Source organism: Daktulosphaira vitifoliae, unplaced genomic scaffold (genome assembly GCF_025091365.1).
Source record: "Daktulosphaira vitifoliae isolate Bord-2020 unplaced genomic scaffold, ASM2509136v1 Scaffold_5, whole genome shotgun sequence".
Lineage (NCBI taxonomy): Eukaryota > Metazoa > Arthropoda > Insecta > Hemiptera > Phylloxeridae > Daktulosphaira > Daktulosphaira vitifoliae.
The window spans coordinates 27,847,158-27,872,062 of NW_026099576.1; the positions used below are offsets into that span (position 1 = coordinate 27,847,158).

At 23.7% G+C, this 24,905-nt stretch overlaps 2 protein-coding genes across 3 annotated transcripts; both read right to left on the minus strand.

The window, feature by feature from the left end:
- Nucleotides 1–184: 184 nt before the first annotated feature.
- On the minus strand, nucleotides 185–3,000 carry LOC126908056 (uncharacterized). Its single transcript, XM_050689904.1, has 3 exons — nucleotides 2,834–3,000; nucleotides 1,285–1,449; nucleotides 185–1,189 (listed from the first exon to the last, which is right to left on the minus strand). Exons 1-3 carry the CDS (start codon nucleotides 2,930–2,932, stop codon nucleotides 1,022–1,024), a joined length of 432 nt encoding a protein of 143 aa, XP_050545861.1. The 5' UTR covers nucleotides 2,933–3,000; the 3' UTR covers nucleotides 185–1,021.
- Nucleotides 3,001–5,301: 2,301 nt separating this feature from the next.
- Nucleotides 5,302–24,586, minus strand: LOC126908061 (ubiquitin-like protein 3). Of its 2 annotated transcripts, none has more exons than XM_050689909.1 (4): nucleotides 23,926–24,586; nucleotides 15,948–16,056; nucleotides 6,733–6,897; nucleotides 5,302–6,084 (listed from the first exon to the last, which is right to left on the minus strand). In XM_050689909.1, exons 1-4 carry the CDS (start codon nucleotides 23,959–23,961, stop codon nucleotides 6,020–6,022), a joined length of 375 nt encoding a protein of 124 aa, XP_050545866.1. In that variant the 5' UTR covers nucleotides 23,962–24,586; the 3' UTR covers nucleotides 5,302–6,019. The 2 variants fall into 2 exon arrangements, with proteins under 2 accessions (XP_050545866.1, XP_050545865.1); XM_050689908.1 differs by lacking the exon at nucleotides 23,926–24,586 and adding an exon at nucleotides 16,145–16,281.
- Between the last annotated feature and the right edge of the window lie 319 nt (nucleotides 24,587–24,905).

Sequence of the window (24,905 nt, forward strand, 5' to 3'; positions counted from 1 at the left end):
CAGTAAGACTAATTTAAAATTAATTATCCTCCCCACCTAAAAATTTTGTTATTATTAATTAACATAGCCGGTCATATACGTCAATTAGTAGTAATACAATATAAAAGATGTTCCGTAAGTTCCCATATGTTAGTAGGATACTTTTACATACAAGTAATGCAATTTTAACAGAAAGTATCAAAAATCCATACAAAAATAATATTTTTATTATTTATCTAAATTTTGTATTACATTGTATTTGTTCAAAATTTCCAGTACATGTATTTGAAAATTCCAACATATTTTTTTAAGAGTTCAACTAATGTAAAATATATCAAATCATATAATAAAATTTGTAAATTATTAATAGCTCAAATTCATTCCTTTTGAAAGTTGTTAACGCAAAACTTGTCGAACTTTTATGAATTCATTAATTTACTAAGTATATAAACTCTGTAAACAGGACGTTAAGGAATTATTCAGACAGTAATAAATTACGATAAGACAGTAAGTCTATTTGACAATAAATTAGATATTTTAAAGGCAGGATTTTTATTTTTACTTTTATAAATTATAAATAACTATAAAACAACATTAATAAATTATTATTTTTAAGGAATGAGTGTTTTTAGTGAGTAAAAATTAATCACTCTTTATTCCTTGCTTTCCGTACATTTTTTAAAATATTGTTATCAGAATAAAAGTAAACAGAGAGGACTTGGAAACTTAACAAAGATTAAGTCCTCTCAAAAGTTAGTAAAAATTCTTTTTTATATATTTCAGGGATGGATAAATTTATATTTAACTTTCGCAAAAATTTTTTCTACTTGCACCTATGATTATCAATAATACAAACATACGGTATTGAGCTTCATTAATTATAAATAACACATTTATATTTTATAACTACATTAATATCTATTTAGGCTAATATGAAATAATACTAATAGTATTTTTTTATAAGCTTAAAATTAAAGACTTTTAAGTAATAAAGTATCAGTTAGATTTAAAAAAACTTTTTATAATTTAATCGTTCAGCATTTTATGATTTGAGACATTGATATGCGTCCCATCCATAAGTTAATGTGTTGAATATAATAAATATAACACCAATAAATCTTCCACCGTTCCAAACATCTAATAACGCTACAATTACAATTATTGATGACATCAAATGCATAATCGAGGCTGTAGCCGTTGTATAAAATATCTAAAAATATTTAAACATATGATTAATGATTAATGCATGGCTTGTTCTAATTTTCAAAAATTGTAACTATAAAATTTAGTTATTATTACTCTTACCAACTTTTCTGATATGGATTCTGATCTAATGAAACTAGCAAGTACCACAATGCCTATGCCCAAAAATCCATAAAGGGTCAAATACACAAAATCACCTAATATTATATCGTTGGCAGGATAGTTATGCTGGCCGAAAAATGGTACTAAACTTAGTATAGACAATACCTGAAATTAAAAAATAACAGAATGTTTATTATATCATATATAAGCTCGAATAATAGTGTATGTATATTTTCTTGATATTTGACCTATGGTTCATCTTATTGAAAAAACAGCATCAGAACAAATAGAAAATTATTAGTTAAATGAAAATTAATTATACTTTTTAAAACCTAGATAACTGATGTTAATTTTTATACAAACATCAAATATGATTATAGATTTTTTTAAATAATTTGATTATATCATTAAATTATTAGGCAATTTTTACTTGTAATATTTTTTAAGATATACAATACTATTATGTTTTTAAAAGGAATTTCATATTAAGTTAACATGATAAGTAATCTGAGCGCTATTAATATATTTAAGTAACTTAAGATACTTATAAGTGACAAAGATAAGTGCCCCTCTTTTATTTTCACGAAACTTTTACAAATTTTATTGTCAGCATTACAAATTACCTTGAAACGACTATAAATTTGACAAACGTTATTCAATTATTACTTACAAAATTATGAAACTTTACATGATAAGATTTATTAGAATAATATTTAATAACATTTTAAGTTTATATTAGTTATGAACGTTCGTCTTCTTCTTAATGAAAATAAATATACTAATAATTATATTACAAGTAAATTAATATTTTACAAAACTAAAAAAAAATCTAGATAAAAAAGTTAACCTTATCGATTTGTTTTAAAATACAAAATGTTATAGATACTACATAAAAAATACCGTGAAAAAATTTCCTGTATATATTATAACTCTGCATTGCATAAATAAAAAAATATATAGAAAACGAAAAAATCATGAAAATGTTAGACATTAGTGAATTATGTTTATGTATTTTCCAAAACTTATAAGCAATTATTTACACGTTCGAATACTTCAGTTTAAGCATTCATCTGGTCACAATACAAAATTTATATTAACTTCGGTACACGTGGTAAGGGTTGCTACTCAGTAGCGTATTCAAATTAGCTAAAAGGACTGAACTAAACCAATATTTAGGTAAAATATCACCTGAGAAAAAGTCACTAATTTTTTTTTTTTATTAACTCCTTAATTGAAAAATTCTGAGTCTATTTATTTTTTTTATTGTGATTAAACACATTTTTAAATTATCATATTATAAATAGCATTATCAAATTTAAAGGGTTTTAGCTTTCTGGACTCTTAATTTCAGCTAATGTTTTATTAATATAAATCAATTATATTTGAGCATTAATGCTCTTAATAAAATTATGGATACATTATAATAAATATTATTACCATCTATTACATTAAAATGATTTCAAAATATTAGTACTGTTTTAAATGACTTATAATTAATTTTTATTTTAATAAATCAATTTCTTTTTAAAATCATTTATAAAATACTTACTACTTCCAATAACTTAATTCGAAACACAATAGAGTCAGTCAACTCAGACATTTTTATTTGTAATAAAATGACGTTTAAACACTCGGAAACATAGCGCATCACAGTTGGTTTTTGTTGAATGAGTAGGTTTAGAAGACGACTGACGAAAAGTAGAAATAGGTATACAAAACGCATACATCCCACTATCAGTTATCTAATTTTTAAAGGAGAGGTTGGAGCTCGAGCTGAATATTTAATGAGCAATGATGTAACAGAAACAATAACACTATTAATAAACACACATGTGACCATATGACTTACATATAACAGTTTCATAAACCATGTCACATAAGTTAAACATTTCAAAATTAGACAAACCTTCCATTAAAAATTATTTATATCATCAATATTTTTACTTTTTTAAATTTCGTTGAAGACCATTTTTTTGAATACAATATGCAAAAACTGTTCGTATTTACTTTACATATATATTAAACATAAACTAAATATTACATTAATACGCAGGCGTTGTCTGTTTTCTCAAAACAAAGCTAAGCAAATGTGGTACAAATTTGTTGTAGATCGTAATTTTATACTATATTTTAATAATTAAAATAAACAATACAATTATTCTATTGCTTATTGAAATATTTTATAGTAATAACAAAATCAACCGGGGTTAACGTTCCCTACCTAAATTGTCTCTTACAAATGATAATAGATAATGGTTATAATATAATATGGATTTTGAGACACTGTCTAAGCAAACAATGATAATGCATCAGTATATTTAATTATTTTAATCACGGGTACAAGTACATGTGTACTTAAAATTTAGAAGAGCGACATAAAAAAACACTAATTTTACTAGAAATGATTTCTAATCCATAACAAACGCTATATAACTTAAATATTTTACTCGTGTTATAAATATCTTAGTAAATATTTTACTAGGCTTATTGTACAATATGTGTTCATAAAATCACCCACTGACATGACCCAGATGCTCTTATATGACGCATCGTGTAGGCATCAGTTCTCACTGGAACCTCTTTAACCTTTCATTCATTAATTGATCATATTTTATTAAATAATAAAAATTATAATGAAAAGAACACATACAAACCGCATAAAATTTAAGCCTAGTACAAGTTTAACTAAAAAGTTTATATATCTCTTAATCGAATTATCATTTTTGGAGTATTCACTATCACTATATTACTATCTTATATCCTAGACCACACTTAAATTATCCTCTTAAATACATAAATAATATATAAAATACTTAAATATATACAGTGTAATAAAGAATCTATATTATACTGCATATATTATCATTTGTCCTACATTCAAGCATCACTAATGATGTTATTAGTTTATATGAATCAACAATAAGAGGATACTAAGCTTTAACCATGTTTCAACGTTTAAATGGACAAGACACTCATCAGACGTTTAAACATTATGAATGAAATAGATATAATTTAATTATTTTTAAGTATTAAAGAAATTGAAAGAAATACCTTTAATCATAAAAACCCTATTTTACAGTATGCACGAATACGACATTAATACTTCTTTCATAGAGGAAACTAATGTATTTACATGCCTTAAAGCATTTTAGTCATTTGATGCATACATAGTATAAAAGTATAGAAGAGATGTATAAGTATTTCATTTTTCATGGCAACAGAATCTTAAAAAAATTTCATAGTTAAATATAAAATAGGTCTTGGCTTATAAGCTAAGGTTTGACACACAACCATTTTCTGCACTATGCTTTATTTTTTTGTATTAATATATATTTTTCGTTTTTTTTATTGATATAGATAAAAAATTAATATTCAAATAAATTTTTAATTAATAATAATATACTGCAATATTTAAAGTAATTATACATACATAATATTAATATGCATTTTTGTCTTATTTTACTTTACACAAATTAATTACAACGACAACAGCAATGTACACCTAAATCTAAAAACATATTTGCACAATAAACAATGATAGTATAGAGATTATTAAAAATAAAACTTGAAAAATCAAATAAGCGAGATTATACATTGACACAAATATAATATTTTACATTTTAAGGTATTAACATTATTCTAAGAAAAAAAAATTATATAAAAACAAAAAAAATCACAGAAAAATACAAACTGAAGTATATCAACTTGTATACACTGAAAATGTCTTTATACAGTGTATATTTTACATATATTCAAACATATGTAAATGAATCATCGGTATATATGGATAAAATATTACAGTTTTTTTTTTAAACTTATCAACACAATTTTTTTATATAGATTTTAACGTCATTTATATTTACTTTCACTATTTGAACATATACCAGGCTACACAAATTCATTTTGAAGAGTAAATGTAGCTTAATTTAGTTCATTAACATAAATATTGAAAATATAAACATATTATTTATAATATTATAGTGTTTAACAAATATTATGAATAACAGTAACCATGTACCGTGCTTTTAATTCATTTTTATTATTAAAAGTATGAATATATTCTAGGTATATGATAATCAATTTTTTTTTTTGTCATTTACACATTCACATATTATGACATTTTTAAATTTAAGGAAGACCAAATGTATCTACATTAAAAAATAATATTAGTAGTAAAAAAAAAGAAAATCAAAATTCAGTAGTAAATATACACCACCAAAATTTAAAAATATAAAGTTTGAATAATTATACCAAAATATTAGTAGTATTAACAGATATGAGATAAATTTTATATGCATATTGCGATTTTCTTAATAAATATTTTTGTATTTGTAAATGAACACAGTTTTTGCTTATTCTTTTGATAAAATAAATACTATCTTTTTAGTACAAAACAATGAGAAGTTAACGCCAAATTAAACTGTGATGTCTTATAATACCTAAATATTTAAAATTACACTTTTGTCCTTAGACATATTAGTATTAAAAAAAGTAATTAAAAAAATGGAGGGGATTTCTGAAAATATACAATGATAATATCAATAGTCAAAAAAATATATTTATTTATACCTAATACAACCCATTAATGATCACGAAACATAAATGGGTTAAAATAAAGGGAATAATTCGATTCCACTTGCTACAGATTAGTTTTTGAGTCGAATTTTTATTAGGTAAAACTGAATCATATTTAAATTATTTCAATACATTTATAATTTAGAGAAGAGAACACAGTTCATAGTATAGTACATGCTGCCGAACAACAACTGCTACTTGCTGCTTTACTTTTCTGCCTTTGATCTAAAAAAAAATATATGTTTAAGTCATTAGTTTAAGTCTTTATCTAAACCACAATTATTATAATTATTAAACTAATACACTTAAATTCTTTAGCAGAAATGATTGAGAGTTCAATTTTCATATAATAAAAACAAAACAGAATTATTTTATTTAAGAATATAATTTGATAAAATTAAAGTAAAACTTTTTTCTAAATAATATTTTTCCAACACTTCAGAAACTAAAATATATAAAAAATATAAAAATAGAATGATCAAGAAAAAAATATTAAAATAAAATTATTACTTCATTTTAACGAAACAATCTTTTCAATGAAATGTATTTTCATTCATTTAAAACACATAATAAAAATCAATCTTAAAAATTGATCTTTAAATTATTCCTAAATGATGTTACTTCAGCCATCTTTAATGTTAAACATCAATAAAATGCAATTTAATACAGAAACTAAATAAATTTCAAATAAATTATACATAATCTATTTTATTTTAATTATTTCATATAAATATAATTAGTCAAGTTCAGATAAAGTTGAAGTAGATATAATATCATTTTCAGATTCGTTTAAAGGATTTAATAATGAAGAAGAAGCATCTGTAGGATTTGACCATAACCAATGTCCAGATAAAGTTCTGTCATGTTTCTCACCTTGAGAATTAGGTTCTGGTAATGTTTCTCTAGGTACAAGATGCATAACAGTTGTTCGAGCTGGAGCCAAACCCAAAGCACCTAATGTTACATTACTATGTAAAAAACGGCCTTGGTATATCAGTCGCAGGATCTCAGCTTTTTCAACAGCTTCATCTGCCCAATCTAAAAACATACAAATTGAAAAATTAAATATATGATAGTTAAAAAACGTAAATGAAATAAATTATTTTCTTAAGATATTATAAATCTTTATCTTCTACCTTAATTTCTGTCTCACTTTTATTTTAAATATTCATCTTCATACTAAAGAAATATGTTGCAAGGCTCTCAAAACTTTAGGATTTATTCAAATAATCGTTTATTAGTTTCATCTCTCAAAAATGTTAAAAAGCTTTACTGCTCTTTAGTTTGCACTTTTCTTTTCTTGTATATGGTTTTGTATTGTGGGATTCTCACACAAATATATATATTTAAAAAAATTTACATTTTACTTTTATACTTAAAATCCCACAGTCATCCACCTTATGACTTGACTCGTATTCGAGTTTTCTTGCAACTTTCCTCTTTATCTGACAGAAGTCGTGAAGCAAATATTCGCTTTTTAAAAATTACTCCTGATATTAGTTTTTAGTTTAGTTTTAGTTGTGTTAGAGGTGAGCAAGAACTGTTCATGCACTAAGAACTATATGTCCATTGTGCGCACCTACTGATATGATTGATTCCTCTATACCGCTTTCAAAATTAAACTTTCAGATGTTAATTTGCACAATCCATTTTGCCCCCCATACTGCCCCCTTTTTTAATCATCTAACCTCAGCTAATTATATACCACATTTCACCCTTCTACATTAAATGAATGAAATACCTTCTTATTTAATAACTTTGTAAAACAAAACAAATTTTCCTTCAATTTAATAGTTTACTCTTATTATTATACTATTGTTCAACTTATATTCTGTTAATCTTTTGTTTTAATATAAATATATTTATTTAATATTATATATTTAAGTTTGCTAATTCGGCTGTCAATTAAATACTGTTATTTCGGGCTTTCGTCCGTGATCTAAATAAATAAATAAAATTTCATTGTAATAATTATGATATACAGGGTGGCCCACCACTCACTGACAACTTAAATAACTTTTGATCCAGTTAATATTTTTAGTTGATTTTTTTTTTAAATAATATTTATCTTTTCATGATTACTGTGTATACATATGATGATAATGTGTATACATTACAAACATGGCATTAATACCATGATAAGAAATTAGATAAGGCAATTATTACTTATCACTCTCATTCAAAAGTATATTGAAAAGATAGCGTTTTCTTCTGTCCTTTTCTCAATACGTATTTCAATGTTTAATACCGTAAAATAGTACATGAAAATTGAAATTTTCACAAACTTCAAAACGCTACAGAATATTTACTACTGAATATTAATAAGATATTTTTTTACTAAAATTTTTCTTAAATTCTACTCTACAAAATAGCTATCTTAGATTTTTTTTTTACATTTTATTTAAAATTTAAAAATAATTAATATTTTTAATAAAATGTAAAAAAATTAATTATTGAGATATAGCTATAGACCTAACGTATAAATATTATTTAAAAAAAAAATCAACTAAAAATATTAACTGGATCAAAAGTTATTTAAGTTGTCAGTGAGTGGTGGGCCACCCTGTATATATATATAAAACAATCTGTACATATATTTTAAATGCAATTTAAATATTTAATATAATAATTTAAAATTTAATAAAAAAGTGATTAGGATAATCACAGTATAAGGACTCTGAGCAAAAACAACGTGTATTTTAGAAGTAGGAAAATTTTAGTATATTTATCTAAAAGATAACGTTTAAAATACCAAACAATAATATTTTAAAATATTATACAAATAATTTAAATTACTACTTGGTACTTAATCAAATTATTTATTGTATTTATTTATAATAACCACAGAACCGCGCATTTGGAATTTGTGCTAGCCGGGGTACTCAATTCTGCAATACACAATATAACATTATTTTCTGTATCGCTATCTTTTTCATTTTTAAATAAAAAAAACCCAGCACAGTGGGGTGGCGGCATACCACTTTTTTTTTCATTTTATAGCACATAAAATAAGCTTTAATTTGATATATGTTTAGAGGACGCAGTATTTCCGGAACATTTTCAAAAACTAAGTTGAAAAAGTTAATTTTTGTAAAAAAATTGCTATTTTAAATCCCCCCCAATGAGCAGGTTAAGTGTTAGATTTTCAAAAAAATAACTAAGGTTTTAGTATAAAAAAATTTTTTGTTGATTTGTTTATTTTTGAAAAAGTCTGAGACAATTAATATTTTGCATTTTTTTTTGAGTTAGAATAAAATTTTCAAATCATTTGATATTTATCTCATTTAGATTCAATAACTTCAATAAATATAAAGGATCCTATCACTATAGTCTCCCCTAGTGAGAAGAAATTTTTTATTCATGTTAATATTATTTTGCTATGTAGTTTTTTTTGTGGCTATGATTTATTTTGCCAACCCTCAGTAGACTNCTATGATTTATTTTGCCAACCCTCACTCGACCTACTTTTTTCAACAATACGTCAAATGATTACAATTCGTATTTAGTTTAAGTTATTACTCTTAAAAATCGAAAAAATATTCTTTATTCAAATAAAAAGTAGCATAACCAGATTTTTCATACAAACAATTAAAATCATTAATTTTTAATATTCTTAAAGTATTTATTGTCGAATTAGATTTGATATGATAAAAGTATTCAACTACAAAAGTAAATAATTTTACTTTGTGATTTATTCATTTTTTAACTCAATTTGTGTGTGCTACTATTAGTCTATAATATTCCAAAATTTTTTGTAATATGTTGCTATATAAATCATAAATTTAAAGAAAAAATTATTTTTAGTTTCACCTAAATTTAACGATGGATTTTTACAATTATAATCATATTTTATAATACGCTCAATTGAGTAAATCTTTTTAACAACTTTGTTTTGATTGGTTCATTTAGTTAAAGTAAATCATTAAAATTAATTAAGTTTTGAATATTACCATTGTAAAATCTTTTTAAACGCCAAAAGTTAATTAGAAATGATTACTATGATTTTTATTTAAGTGATCTATTACGATAAAAATGTAAAAAAATCTAACTTTTCTGATAAATGTACTGTAAATAGTAATTATAAAATTCCCTGATTGCATATTAATCTTAACAATTTAATTTTTTTCTATTTAATAATGTAAATTTCAAACTTGCAAGTTGAGCTAAATGTTATGGTAATAAATTCTTTTTTTTTTATTTATTAAAACTTTCATTTTAAAGGACAAAAAAAAGTAGGTTCAAAATGATTACTTTTATCATAATAAAAATCAAAATCAATAATAATTTAAAAACAATTAATTTTAAAAATTGTATAATATATAATTATAAGAATTACTAATCTGGGTTTAATTAAGGAAATAGAAGTTGATGTTGCTTTTGTAATTATCCATCAATTTCTTAGAATTAAACATTATCTACAGATTTGCATCGAAGCGTTTCTTATGATAGTGATTTTAATCACTGTCAGATTAAATCTATACTGGACCCAACTATGCAACGTCCCCACTATGCCGCGACCCCACTGTGCTGGGATTTTTTTTTAAATCTGACCCTTTACTTGCCCACAGGAGGGATTTAAAATGACAACTTTTTCACAAAAAATTAACTTTTTCAACTTAATTTTTGAAAGTATTCCGGAAAGTCTGACACTTTTTTACATATCTTAAATTAAAGCTAATGTAATCTACTTTATTATGGAAATAAAGAATTTCGGACTTTATTTTGTTTTCACGGTGAAAATGGCTACCGAATGCTATTTTTGTCTGAAAATTCTTTTTTTGTGTGAAAAACACAACGGTTAACTTAATAGTTGCCTAAATAAGTACAAACCATATTTGTATAAATGTATGTACGTAAACAAAAACAATATTTAATCAGGAAAATTTTGATTAAATTATAACAATGATATATTATTTAAAAAAACGGTAGCACAGTGGGGTCGCGGCACAGTATGGACAAGTATAAATTTAATCTGACAGTGATTAAAATCACTATCATAAGAAACGCTTCGATGCAAATGTAGATAGTGTTTAATTTTAAGAAATTGGTAGATTATTTCAAAAGCAACAATAATTCTTCTTCCCTTAATTTTATCCCGATTAATTATTTGATTTATAATTATAATATATGAATAAATAATAAATAGAGTAATTAAATTTAGTATGAAATTGATATTCAATAATTTAATATTGTAATTTTACGGAGATATTATAAAAATAATAAAGTAGTTGTATATTTCTTTACTTTTAACGCGTATAAAAATTTATACGGCTTGATGCAATACTTTTGAATAAAAGATGTTTGTTACTAATAACATAGTTATAAGTTTTATACACTGGACTACAATGAACTTCATCAGAAACAAAAATATACTTTTCTAAATCAACTTTTCGCGATGTTTTCAAATGTGCAATTAATTTTTTTCTATAACATCTAGTTTTAATATTATTACTTATTATTAAAAATAAGTATTTACATAACAAAAAATAATAAAGAAAAAAAAATTGTTTTTAAATAATACTGATAGAAAATTTTATGAGAATTCAAAAAATTGTATCGTTAAGATTAATATTCAGTCAGGAAGTTTTATAATTACTGTTTATAGTAAATTTATCAGAAAAGCTAAATATTTTTTTTGCATTTTTATCGTAATAGATAACTTAATAAATAATAAAATAATACTAATAATTTCCTAGTAACTTTTGATATTTAAAAAGATTCTACAATGGAAATATGAACTTAATTAATTTTAATGATTTACTTTAACTAAAGAATCAATAAAAAAAAATTTGTTAATAAAAACTATTTAATAGAGTGTATTATAAAATTTCATTATCATTGTAAAAATGCATTGTTAATTCAAGAGAAACTACCAATCATTTTTTTTTAGAAATTATTTATATAGCAATATGTTAACAAAAAATTAGGAATATTATAGTCTAGTAGTAGCAAACACAAATAGATTAAAAAAATTATTAAATTACACTGTAAAATTATTAAATTTTATAATTGAAACCTACCATATCGAACTTGATTCGTCAATAAATACATTATAAATGAATGATTTTAATTGCCTGTATAGAGAACTGTTTAATTAATAAATTAGAATTTTTTTTCAATTTTTGAGGGTAATATCTTCAACTAGATACGAATTGTAATCATTTGACGAATCGTTGAAAAAGTAGGTGAAGTGAGAGCAGAGAAAATAAATGATAGTCACAAAAACATACCTTTTCAGGTTCGCATTGAAGCTAAAACCTAAAATATAGTAAAATAATTTTAATATGATAAAGAAATTTCTTCTCACGAGGGGCGACTACAGTGATGGGATTCTTGATCTTTATTGAAGTTATTGAATCTAAATGAGATAAAAATCCAATGAATTGAAAATTTATTCTAACTTAAAAATAATTAAGAAAAAAATGTAAAAAATTCCTTGCTATACACGGGTTGGAACCTTGTACCCCAAGCGCGTAAGACGTAAGTATTACCGACTAGTCGATACCGTATGTCCCTTCTACAGACTGAAAAAATGGCAATGTAAGCTGGTTCAAATTTCAAAGTTATTTTTCGAAAGTCTTTCCGGAACATTTTCAAAAGTTAAGTTGAAAAATTAAATTTTTTATGAAAAAGTTGCCATATTGAAACCCTCCCTATGGGCAGGTAATGGGTCAAATGTTCACAAAAATATATCAAAAGATATGTAAATACCTAAGGTATCTTTAAAAAAAAAATTATATTGATTTGGTCATTCTTAAAAATGTTATGGCAGTTTTAAGTAAAAAAAATTGAAAAAATGTCGAAAATTAGCGATTTTTAAATTTGTAATTTTTTGGGGGGTTTCCGCCATTGACGGGGAACGAAGGAAATTTTTTCAATTTTTGAGGGTAATGTCTTCGATTAGATACGATTTGTTCATCAAAATCGGTCCAGCGTGAGGTGAGATTGAGCGTCACAGAAAAAAAAAACACATCATAGTAAAATTAATACCTTCCCTTCTCAGCTTCGCATCGAAGCTAAAATAAAAACAACTCAATAACTATTTAACAATTTTCAAAATTAAGATAATTTATAGTTTTTCTTTTTAATTTAATAAAATATCTCGCATTCAATGGCACAACCAAAGGATGGTTAAAGAGTGTAAATTCACTTCGAAAAGTAAACAATTTCATAATTTAAGTCATACATGACCTTTTATTTGTCATAAAATTTACTATAGACATATTTTCTTAATATATATATATATATATATATTAACACTGCTAAGAAAAAATGTCTGTGCTAATCCTTGTTACAAGCAATATGAATTAGGAGTGGCGAGATCTTATATAATCAAGAGTTCAATTCCCACTTAAACTAAATGATACCCACAATTCGAGTATTGACTAGTTTGAAGCATTGACGTGATAATAAATGTAACAAATTATATAATATTTTGAATTAAAATAATAAAAAAATTTTTTTTATGTATATTAACAACTTTGTATAAATGTTTTTATAAATGTAGGTTGATTTGAAATTAAATTCATTTCATTCAAATGTGTTCCAATCCTTTTTTTATCCTAATTTCTAATATTATTTAAATATAAATTTATAAAATAATGCACATTAAAATAATTATGACGAATCATTTTCCAGTTACTCAGTGTGCATAGTTTAAAAGTAAAATAAAGAGGGGCAGAGAAAGTCACACTCATGTAAATACTATTGTACAGAGCTCATGTAAAAAGTACATTGAAATAATATAATAAACAACTGAGCAAAGCTTTCTCTCTTTCGACTCACATTTTAAATTGACACAATTATTTTTATTTAGTACATATCTTTAGAGTAAATCAATATTTTATATTAATAATAAAATAATTATTTTTATTTTCATTTTCAATGAATAATGTTAAATTCATTTCAAAAAATTTGTTTCGTTAATTTTCTACGTTTAAATTTAACATATCATTTCAAAAAATCGATGAAAAAATTTTTTTTATTGAGATGCTACATTTTTTTCGGACACCTTCAAAAATTATTTATTTTTATGGAACAAAATAAATTCTTAATGGGTGGGCAACAATTTTAAAATTAAAAATTTACCCTACGTATTATTTTTAATATTGGCTCCATTGGATCCAATGGACTTGTTGAGTTTATAAATTAATACATAATCCAGACACATATAAATTAATTTTAATAAACTTCAAAGTAATTTTGTTCGTAATTCATAATCGTTGATACATAGACTTCAAATTAGGTTAACACGTTTCTAATATGGCAGTTTAAAGACGTATACAGACCTATTTATTGTTGGGTGCATACATATTTTTTTACACAATGATGTGATATTCTATAGAATAGACATTAGTTACTTCCCCGGTTCCCATGAATAAAGGACCGAACTCGTCATAGATTATACAACCGGTTTTGTACCATGAGTATATACGCATTACACATACTGTGTAGGAGATAACTTAACAAGCTGATTCATATGTTGCCACTTGCCGTGCCAAACTCGTCATATTTTCTTTCTATCGCCTTGCCCCCTGCAACTCAACACGTGGGGCATCGTTCTCAGGTTACTTATATGAATACTAGGGTGATAAATTGTATTTTATATTAATAGAAAATGGATCTTATAACACAAAAATAGAAAAAATATTGAGCGATTTAACATTCAAAGGAAAGAACAGGAAAAGAAATTAACAAATAATTTCCACACTTTAAGCCATTAAACAAAATCTCTATAAATTTTATTTTTTTAAATTAATTATGATAAGAAAACTTGACTTATAGTTACTATATTTATAATAATTTCTATATCAATCTGTTTTTCTTATCTTGCATTACGTTTACATTATACTACTATTGTAGCAAATATTATTTCAAGTATTCTGTAAGTGGTATGGCAAAAAAGGAATCAATTTTAATAAGATTTGTCGACCAGAGACAAAATATGTTTACGACCAAAACCAAAGTAACATATTAATACAACCTCAATAAAGTAATAAAACTACAACCATGGTCATATCATTAATATCACCAAAAAATCTACAAGACCACACTACAGACGTACCACTTACAGAGTATACTGATGATTTAATATTAAGCTACCGATCAACGGAAATCGCTAGCTCGGTTATAAGAGCTATCAATAAACCGCCATCATTAATACAGGCATTATAAGTTATATCATTATACAGCCATATATATTAAAGTAGTGAATTAAGGGTGGGGCGTGTTCCACCTCTTATTGCTTTATGAGCCTTACACTATTTTAGTACCCCCTGGATTTTTGCTCTAGTTGCGCCATTAAGTACATATTTAGCACCCTGTGTTGTCTGTTTTCTATATTGGTAGTGTTCGCATGACTTATACAAGTAAAAAAATACTATTTTACATATATATAAAATATTTTACTTTTGGGTCATAAGTTAAAAAAAAAAAAACTGCGTAATAAGATAATAGTAAGTAGAATTGTCGCACATTTGTTTGATTACCATCTATTACTGATATTTATAAAAATTATGATAGCTCACTAGTTTGATATAAATATATTCTATTAACATGCATTGCATTAAACAATGTCTAATACAATGAAACGGTCGTTCAACCAAATAATAACCAAAACAAAAACTCATTAGTCATTACAACACAAAAAAAAGTATGAATATGTCAATATTTTACGCTAATTACTCATCTTAACTATATAGCAAAAACAGTTCCTCTAGGAATCAAAAATGATAAAAATTATCTATCTTATCTTAGCTATAAAACTAATTTATCAGGAAAATTTATAATTGTCTAAATTATAATACTACCCACAAAACAAAAAAATTGCAAATATTAATAAACAATCATACTAATTTTAACAAATAATAATAAATCGTTACAATATATATATATATATATATATAGAATAATGTAGAAATTCTATAATTATTATTATAAAATTTCTGAAGCATAAATAAAAACATTAAACAAGTAAAAATCCTAGGAGATTAAACATTTTTAATAGTATTAAAAAAAAAATTTAATTTTGAAAATATTTTAAAATACATAAATATATAAAACATACATAGTTAGCAAATTAATCTTACCTTCAGGCCAGTTATCAAAAATTGCTTGAGCTATATCTCCGGCTGAATCGTTAGGGCTGAATATGAATTCTTTTGTCTTCCCACTGACTAGAATTAATCTGAGATTTATCTGTAAAACAAAAAACTAATAAGCATTAGTTTAATATACAGTATAATGTTCTATGTGTATTTGTTATTTAAATTAAAATTATTACAACCTCATTTTTAATAAAATTTTCAGGATTCAGTACATTAGTAACCGAAACTAATACCACTGTTCTATGGCCAAAAAAGTTATTATCACTTTTAGGAGTGTAACTAAAAACCATTTCTCAAAAAATAATTATAAATTTTACACTGGAATTAAAGTAAAACTCCAGACTAACATTAACGGTCAAGCTTCTACGATAATCCAGCGAATAAATATAAATAAAACCTTAATAATAAACAGAAACTTAAAAATAATGATGTCCTACTCCTATATTTAATAATGTGCCTTTGTTTCTAGACAAGGACAATAATATACGTGCAATGAATTAATAGAAAAATATTGCCTCGCGCCAACTTATTTCTTCCGTGGTTCTTCTTTTCATATTCAAAATCATATTAACATTCTCTAATTCATAGATCACCGTTCCAACTCTATTGAAATTCATAGTTTTACTATAAATTTACGATTAATATAATTTTTCTTGAAAATAAAATAATTGATAAAATGAATGAAATGAACGGATACATTTAAATTAAAAATATTATTGTTACAATCCATGATTTATTTGGATTATTATTTCCTTAATCCTTATCCTTAATGATATTAACTGATAAAATAAATTACTTTTGCTGGAAGTAATTTTAGCTTCGATGCGAGGCTGAGATTTTACTATGATGTGTTTTTTTTGTTTTTGTGTCTGTTACCACTTTTTCTCAGCTATTACCGAACCGATTTCTTTCAACAATACGTTAAAATATTACAAATCTTATCTATTCGAAGACATTAACCTCAAAAATTGAAAAAATTTCCCTCGTTCCCCGTAAACGGGGGAAATCTAAAAAAAATTACAAATTTAAAAACCGCTAATTTTCGAAATTTTTTCAATTTTTTTTACTTAAAACTGCCATAACATTTTTAAGAATGACCAAATCGATATAATTTTCTTTGCATAATGTCCTTACCGATTATTTAGTATATTTTTTTTATAAACCTGACAATTTACCTGCCCACAGGGGGGATTAAAAATGACAACTTTTTCACAAAAAATTAATATTTTTAACATAACTTTTGAAAATGTTCCGGATACTTTGACACTTTTATACATATCTTAAATTAAAAATAATGTAATATACTTTATCATGAAAAAAAAAAATTTTGGACTTTATTTTGTCTTCACGGTGAAAATAGTTACCGAATGCTATTTTTGTGTGAAAATTCTTGATTTTATATTTTACATTTTTAACTTTATAATGTTATAACTTATTCAAAAGTGTATGGATCAATACAATTTTTTTATGAGAAATAATATTTATATCCCTCTTTCATTCAACATACTTTTTTTTTAAATAACACCATTTCCCTTTATATATTTATATATTATAAATATAGATATTTATTTATTCATATATTACACTTATAAATCATAAAACTTGTAATCAGAATATAAATCAGGAAATAGGAGATCATGTAGCTTTTGGAATAATCCATAAATGTTTTAAAATTAAACACTATCTACAGATTTGCATCGAAGCGTTTTTATGATAGTGATTTTAATCACTGTCAGATATCATTATACTTGATCCAACTACGCCACATTCCCATCGTGCCGTGTTTTTTTAATTAAAATGAAAACAAAAATATCAAATTAAGTTATCTATTAGATACTCTACTTTCATACCCAAAATTTTTTAATGCTGTAAAATCGAATTGAAAAGATTTTTTATTAAGTATTACATATAAAGAAATAATTAAAATCAATAAAGTAGACGCCCCAAATTTTACATAGTAGGTACAAAATTTAATAATTGATTTTTTTTACAAATTTAAATTATTCTGTGTGTTATTAAGTGCTTTTTAGGATTTTATAGAAATTAGGTCACTGGTATCATATCAGCTGTTTGGATAATTCACGCGGTTTATAAAAAAAATAGGTCATCACAGCCCAGATACACGCTTTAAGGGTGAAAGAGGGGAAAAGGAGTGTACAAAACAGTGAACACTCCGGGTGAAGGACACAATCGATATTATGACGGTTTGCAGTACGCGACTTAAGTAGACTACAGAAAGACAAACGCGGAAAACTGATATTATCGAATGAAAAACGGTCAAAGCCATTTGAATTGTATTAATCAAAATAAATAGTATCTAAAATATTTTCTTTCTAAATGTTATAATTTTCACATTGTAGTTATTTAAAAATTGAGAGTTCTTATACAAATTAAAAAAAAAATATAGAATTACCAATCATGACTATAAAATAACTGGAATTATTATTGCAATTACTACAGATACTTCTTACATCTCTAATAGTTGACTTTTAAAAAGGATTAAAAGAATACATATAAAGAAAATATTAATATTAATCAATACTAATTATAAATAAGGACAAAAAAGACCCTCGAATAAATATAAAATATAAAATAAATTTAATGAATAATAGTAACGCATTTAAAACAAAATGCATATTTGTGTCAGAGTAAAAAATATACGAGTTTATATTAAAATACAACAACGTGAACAAATAATATAATAAACATAGACAAAAATTTATGACACTTATAATAGTCACGTAAATAGCTTATAAATCAGATAAATAATCAAAATTTTTGTAACATATAATAAGTAATTGTAATTACGTTAATACATAGTTATTTCACCTCAAGTAAAGCGGTAATTATGTAACAAAATCAAGAAAGATTAAGACATATATATTTTATATGAAATTCATACTGACGATAAAATTTTTATACAGAGAGATTGAATTTGAAAAAATAATTCCAAACGAATACAATATTTTTTTTAAATAAAAAGATAACTTCAAAAATTACTAAGAGACTTTGTCATGAATACTCTACTAAAATAACCATATAAATTTATGACAGTTATGATTGTGTACCTTAATTTTGCACGCATAATGGAAGCACAATGTAAACAATAGATAGAGTTTTATTTAAACATCTCATACTAATATACTTCTTTACACTTAATAAAAACAAACAACATTTTATCAAATAAAAGCCAGATTAAATTAGTTTTAAAACATTTTTATCAAATTTTCAGTTGGAACAACCAACAAGTACAACAATCATAGCTCAATCATCTAAACTGCGATAAAACCCTTAGATTATTGGGTGAAATAAGAATTATAATTAACTAAATTTATATCATTATTAAAATATTATTTAAAAGTACCGTAAATAACTGTAAAATTTATATTACAGTTAATATATATACCATTAGCAAAAAATATGTATTGATATATGCTATTTTTAATGAAATACAGTATGTTTCATTAATGTAATAAGACATACACTTATAAATCAATGGTAATAAATTGGAAGTTAATTTATGAACTACTTAATATTTAAACAAAATGGATAAATTTAAAAAATAAGAACTAGGATTTTAAGCGTATTGTTATAATAGTAACACAAATTTTAAATATTATCTAGATAAGCAAGCAAAAATTTTTGAAAAGCAATAATATCTCTAAAAAAATTAAAGAATAACTTATTAGAGTATTTGATTTCTGAAGGGCAATTTTTTGTCATAATGTAAGTAATGAATGAAGTTGGTTCTACACTAAGGTAATTATTGTATTATAATTCAACACTATAAAGTCATAATATTGACTTAAAACTAAAATCATAGAAGGGTCAACATATCAATTTATTTTTGATTAATTACATTCAACACTTATTCAAATGAGAAAGTTATTAATAATTTTGAGGATCTAAAACTCTATATGTTACTTTAATCTACCCATCCTTAAATTCTTCCATTCAACTTTCTTTACAATTTAAATTACAATACTGAACATACTAAAATTGTACAATATAAAAGTGTTTACTTCAACTCCATAATTTTTATCAAATATATATACTCTGTTATAATCATTGAATAATTCTTTAATTTTTACCATCAATACATTATTAAGTACAAAAATATAAAATAATAATATTTGTTAATTTTTTTAATTTTTTATTAGTGATAAAAATAAATATCTACCCAAAAATAAGACTTTGAATTTTCAGTTGATAATTATAACAAAATGATGTGAAATTAATTTTTTAAAAGTGTCCTAATAACATTTTAAGGTAACAAAATTTTTTTTTAATTAAAAAAGTTAAATTATCAGAGCAAGACAAAATTAACACTAAAATATAATCAAGTATTGAACACAGCAGAAAACCACTACACACAAATTTTATAATTAATTTTAATACATATAATATAGTTACAAAATATTAGAATAAAAAATCAATTTTAATGTAACATTTTAATTAAGTATTTAAACCATTTTTTTTTTATTCTCCTTGATTCAAATAAATAATCAAAATCTATGTAAAGTATTGGAGCAATATGTTAAATTAATGTTACGGTTCAACACATAAGAAGGTACAGACTTTGAAGCTTGTTTCAAAAATTAAAGAAAATAACATACTCCAGTAGTTTCTATAAATTTGGATAAAGACTACAAAAAGTTACACATATTTCAATTTATTAGTCAATAATACTTCTAGTTTTATTAGTTTATACAAAATTTACCCATAAATCCCAAGTACATACAAATCATAACCTTATTTATTAATTTGATTCATAAATATTTATACTATAATAATGTAATTATATACTTAAGTATTTTATAAAAAATGTACATTAGGTACTATATGGCTGAGTCGTTAACGCAACAGTGCTTCATGTGTACTGTTTCAAGTTAGAAACTTGGTCACAGACAGCTTTATTTGTCAAGCAAGAGATTAGTTTGGTAATTGGAGTTTCCTTCTACATATAATATCAATGGTTTAGAAAATTTCCTCTTTATGGGAGGCAACTATGGCCTTAAAAGGTGATAAAAAAAAAATTTATATATAAATAAAGAACTTTTTGTAAAATTTGAATTTTTTTGATAATTTTCATGAAAAATTCAATATCTACAACCATTACTAAATGTGTATAGATTTTGTTACTTTTATCCTTTTCCAATAAGTTTTAGTTTCAAGTATTAAAGACTAATTATAATATAATTCAAGATTAATTTTTGCTTTACTTGAAAATTTTCAAAAACATCTGAAACCAAGTAAAAAGTGACTAATCATAAAATTTTTTTTTTTCGTGATCTAATTTTCTACTGGAACAATTGCCACACAATATGTTTTGGATAAATACAAAAAAACTAAATTTTATAATTTAATACAGGTTTTATATATAGGTTATATATCACACTTATTTATATAATAAAATAATCTTAATTTCTACATTTATAATCATTCTATTGTTCATATATATATATATTATACTATTAGTTACTTTGTTTTATCAATTATATTACTTTCAAGCCAATGTTTTTTTTACAATTTTATATAAAGAATAATATTGAACTAGGTCAAATATCACAAATTTTGATATATGACCATCTTGCACTCTTAATGTAATATAATTAGAAAACTGTAATGGTTAATGTAAATGAATGGTAGTATTAACTGAAAATGTTGTATATATATCTTCAAGTTATAGTTCAGAAAATGTTTGTTTTTCAATAATAATACATAAAATTTAATTGAAAACACTTAAACATTGATGAANAAGTTATAGTTCAGAAAATGTTTGTTTTTCAATAATAATACATAAAATTTATATGATGAAACTAGATTTTTATTTAGGAACAATTTTACAATGTAATTTACAAAATAATAACAAGAATATACCACATAATAAATTTCAATAAATTCTATTTATTTTTTTTATATTCTCTAAAATTGAAATTTAATTATATAAAACTAATTATGAAGTTTTATTTATAAAGTACAAAATTGTTTTTTATTTTTAAATATTTGCCAAAAAATTATAACTTAAGGTAATATAGTATTGTGTACATATATTTACAATTTGTTTAAATATTTACACTAAAGTTTAATTTTAACCAAAAAAATGAATAATTCAAAAACAAATTGTGTACCTTAGTTTTTAACAGACAATGAAATAATTGTTTGTTTATTTAATATCTATTGACTATTCAATTCAGAAAAAAATAATAAATTACTATTGACAGAAATTTTGAACTTTTTTTTTTTTTTGTTTACCAAAATTATTAACTTCTCTGCATCTCTATTTAAAAAACTCAAAAAAAAAAAAAAATTACTATGACTACAAAATTCATTACTCATAATTTCATGGAGAGGTGTACAATCCCGTAAATTCTTTATTGTGCCGTTGAAAATGAATGTTTAGTTATCAAACAATTGACATTAAACTATTAACTATTAACTGTCGAACTATTACCATCAATGATATGATTACTAACCATTCAGCATATTATGCAAATTTAACAACTAAATAACCTTCTTATTTGAATGAAAATTTGCATGTCAGAATACTTTGGACTATTGAACTATTGTGTATTTCATCTAATAGTTTATATTCAAATGAAATTATTAAACATTTTATCCAATAGTTCGATAGTCTAAAATACTAGTCAGTCGTAGATAATAAAAATTAAATGATTATTCAATAGTTTTTTAAAAACTATTGAATATAACTGGAAGAAAAACTATTCAAATATAACCATAAGTAACAACGACATAAAAATAGTAACCTAATAACCAAAAAAGTTTAAAAGCTTAACTATTCAATAAGATAAATAATTCTATTAATATATTAATAAATTATCTTATTAATATAACTATTGATTAAAATTTTTTGTATATTTATTTATTATAAAATTTGTTAATAATAAAAATCACGAACTAAAAAATATATTTCTATTGGTGTTATACAAAATATGGTTTCAATTATTCAACATCATTGTCAAAAATCACCTAATACCATGTGTATTAGTCAATAAAATTTAACAAGAAGTTTTTTATTTAGGTCTCTTTTTCATGGATATTTTTTTAGAAGATACCCAATAAAACTACCAATGCAATAGGTTGATATAAAAATTGGTCTTTTCCAATCCTGTAATTTTATAAAATTATTTATTATCATATTTTTTAATTACCATAAATTAAACAAAATTAGTACTTTAAAAGTACAATTTATTAGGCCTAAGGTCTAATAGCCATATATAATAGACATGACCTATTTTATGATTATGTATTAGCTAATTTACAGTAATATATACACAAATTAAGAAAACTTTTTAGCTATATTATAACTATAATCACTAATAAAATATTCTTTAAAATTTTAGATTTATCCTAAATAATTGTTATAAAAATAATCACATTATTACAAATATTGCCATTGTATCACAAAGTTGTATATACTTCTAGAAGTTTAAAAGACTAAAAAATGTAATAACTTTTTAATGAGGGCAACAATTTTAAATGAATATATTTAATAAAATTAAATAATATTTTAAATTTTAGTTAAACTTCATTCAAAATTTTACTTTCCTAATGTTTTTATTTCTAATTGATAAAGTATTTATACATACTTACACATTTAAGAAATTTTAAGATTTAAAAATAGATATAAAGTTAAATTTAAAAAAATGAGTACTATACTGTCAAATGTTTACTTCGGTTTATAAACCTTATTTGACAATACTTTTTCAATTTATAACAGTATATCACTAGTATGGCAGCAATAGATATTTTATTAAAAGATATCGAGTACAGCACATACGTTTTTTTTACAATGAAATTGTAAGAATAAAATGTCAAATCAAAGTTCGAATATTATCATTTTNATTGTAAGAATAAAATGTCAAATCAAATTTCGAATATTATCATTTTAGTATAAATACTAATAAATAAACATTTAAGTTTTTAATTAATTCCTTACCTTATCTGATGGAATGGATCTTATTGATGCAGTCATATTGTATGATCAAATCTTTATGTTCAGCTATAAACACACTAAAAACAAGATCCGTTCAAGGATTATTCCAGAAACGATAGAAACCATGACATAAAAATCGGTAGGGTTTTCATTAGGTGATGAATATTTGTTTCCTCAAAATCTAGTCCAATTCAAATTTGTAAATGGTAAATTTAAATACCACTAATTTTAATACAATTACAATTTACACTGGCACATATAAAAACCACTTAGGCAGTAAAATAAATTATTTTATTATTGATATTTAGAACTCTAATATGTTAAATATCCAATCTGTGTTGACGACTGAAGACGGCAACTGCAGCATTCAACACTACGCCATATTGACGGAATCACGAAAAATGTATAATATTATTATGGACCAGAAAAAATGTGTATAATTTGATATTAAATATTACTCGAATTGAATATTATTCAATATTATATGCAGCCAGAGATATAGTTCGACCGAATTAAAATTCACAACTGAAATAACACTTATAACTACACAAAAATAAATGTCAAACACATTCAATTATAATAAAAAGTATCTCGGACTGCACATATTAAACGCACCGTGCTTGATTAGAAGATGCTAGCGAATAGCAGATCCTTTGTGATGACTGGGAAAACAGTGGGGGCGTGTCAGGTGGTTTCCTACCCCACCACATACTAACACGATCATCGTCACGGGCTCTTCGCAAGGTGCATGCGTACATCCGTAGATCTACAAAACATGGCAACACTGGTAACAGTAAAGAAAAAATTAATCAAAAGAGACATCAAAGAATTCGATCAGTTGAATTTCATATACTTAGATTTAAATTATTATGTAGAACAACTACAATAATATATATCGAACTCGGCCGCTAATTGATTCAATAATTTTTATAGAATAAAATAATTTTATAGTATGTTTCAATATTTTTTTAAGTCAAACTAGA

Coding starts and splice junctions, on each gene's coding strand:
- LOC126908056 (XM_050689904.1), bottom strand. CDS start 2,932: ATGCGCTATGTTTCCGAGTGTTTAAACGTCATTTTATTACAAATAAAA. Junction 1,450..2,833: donor GAATTAAGTTATTGGAAGTA/GTAAGTATTTTA, acceptor TTTTAATTTCAG/GTATTGTCTATACTAAGTTT. Junction 1,190..1,284: donor AATCCATATCAGAAAAGTTG/GTAAGAGTAATA, acceptor AAATATTTTTAG/ATATTTTATACAACGGCTAC.
- LOC126908061 (XM_050689908.1), bottom strand. CDS start 16,255: ATGGTTTTTAGTTACACTCCTAAAAGTGATAATAACTTTTTTGGCCAT. Junction 16,057..16,144: donor AAAATTTTATTAAAAATGAG/GTTGTAATAATT, acceptor TTTGTTTTACAG/ATAAATCTCAGATTAATTCT. Junction 6,898..15,947: donor TTTTGATAACTGGCCTGAAG/GTAAGATTAATT, acceptor GTATGTTTTTAG/ATTGGGCAGATGAAGCTGTT.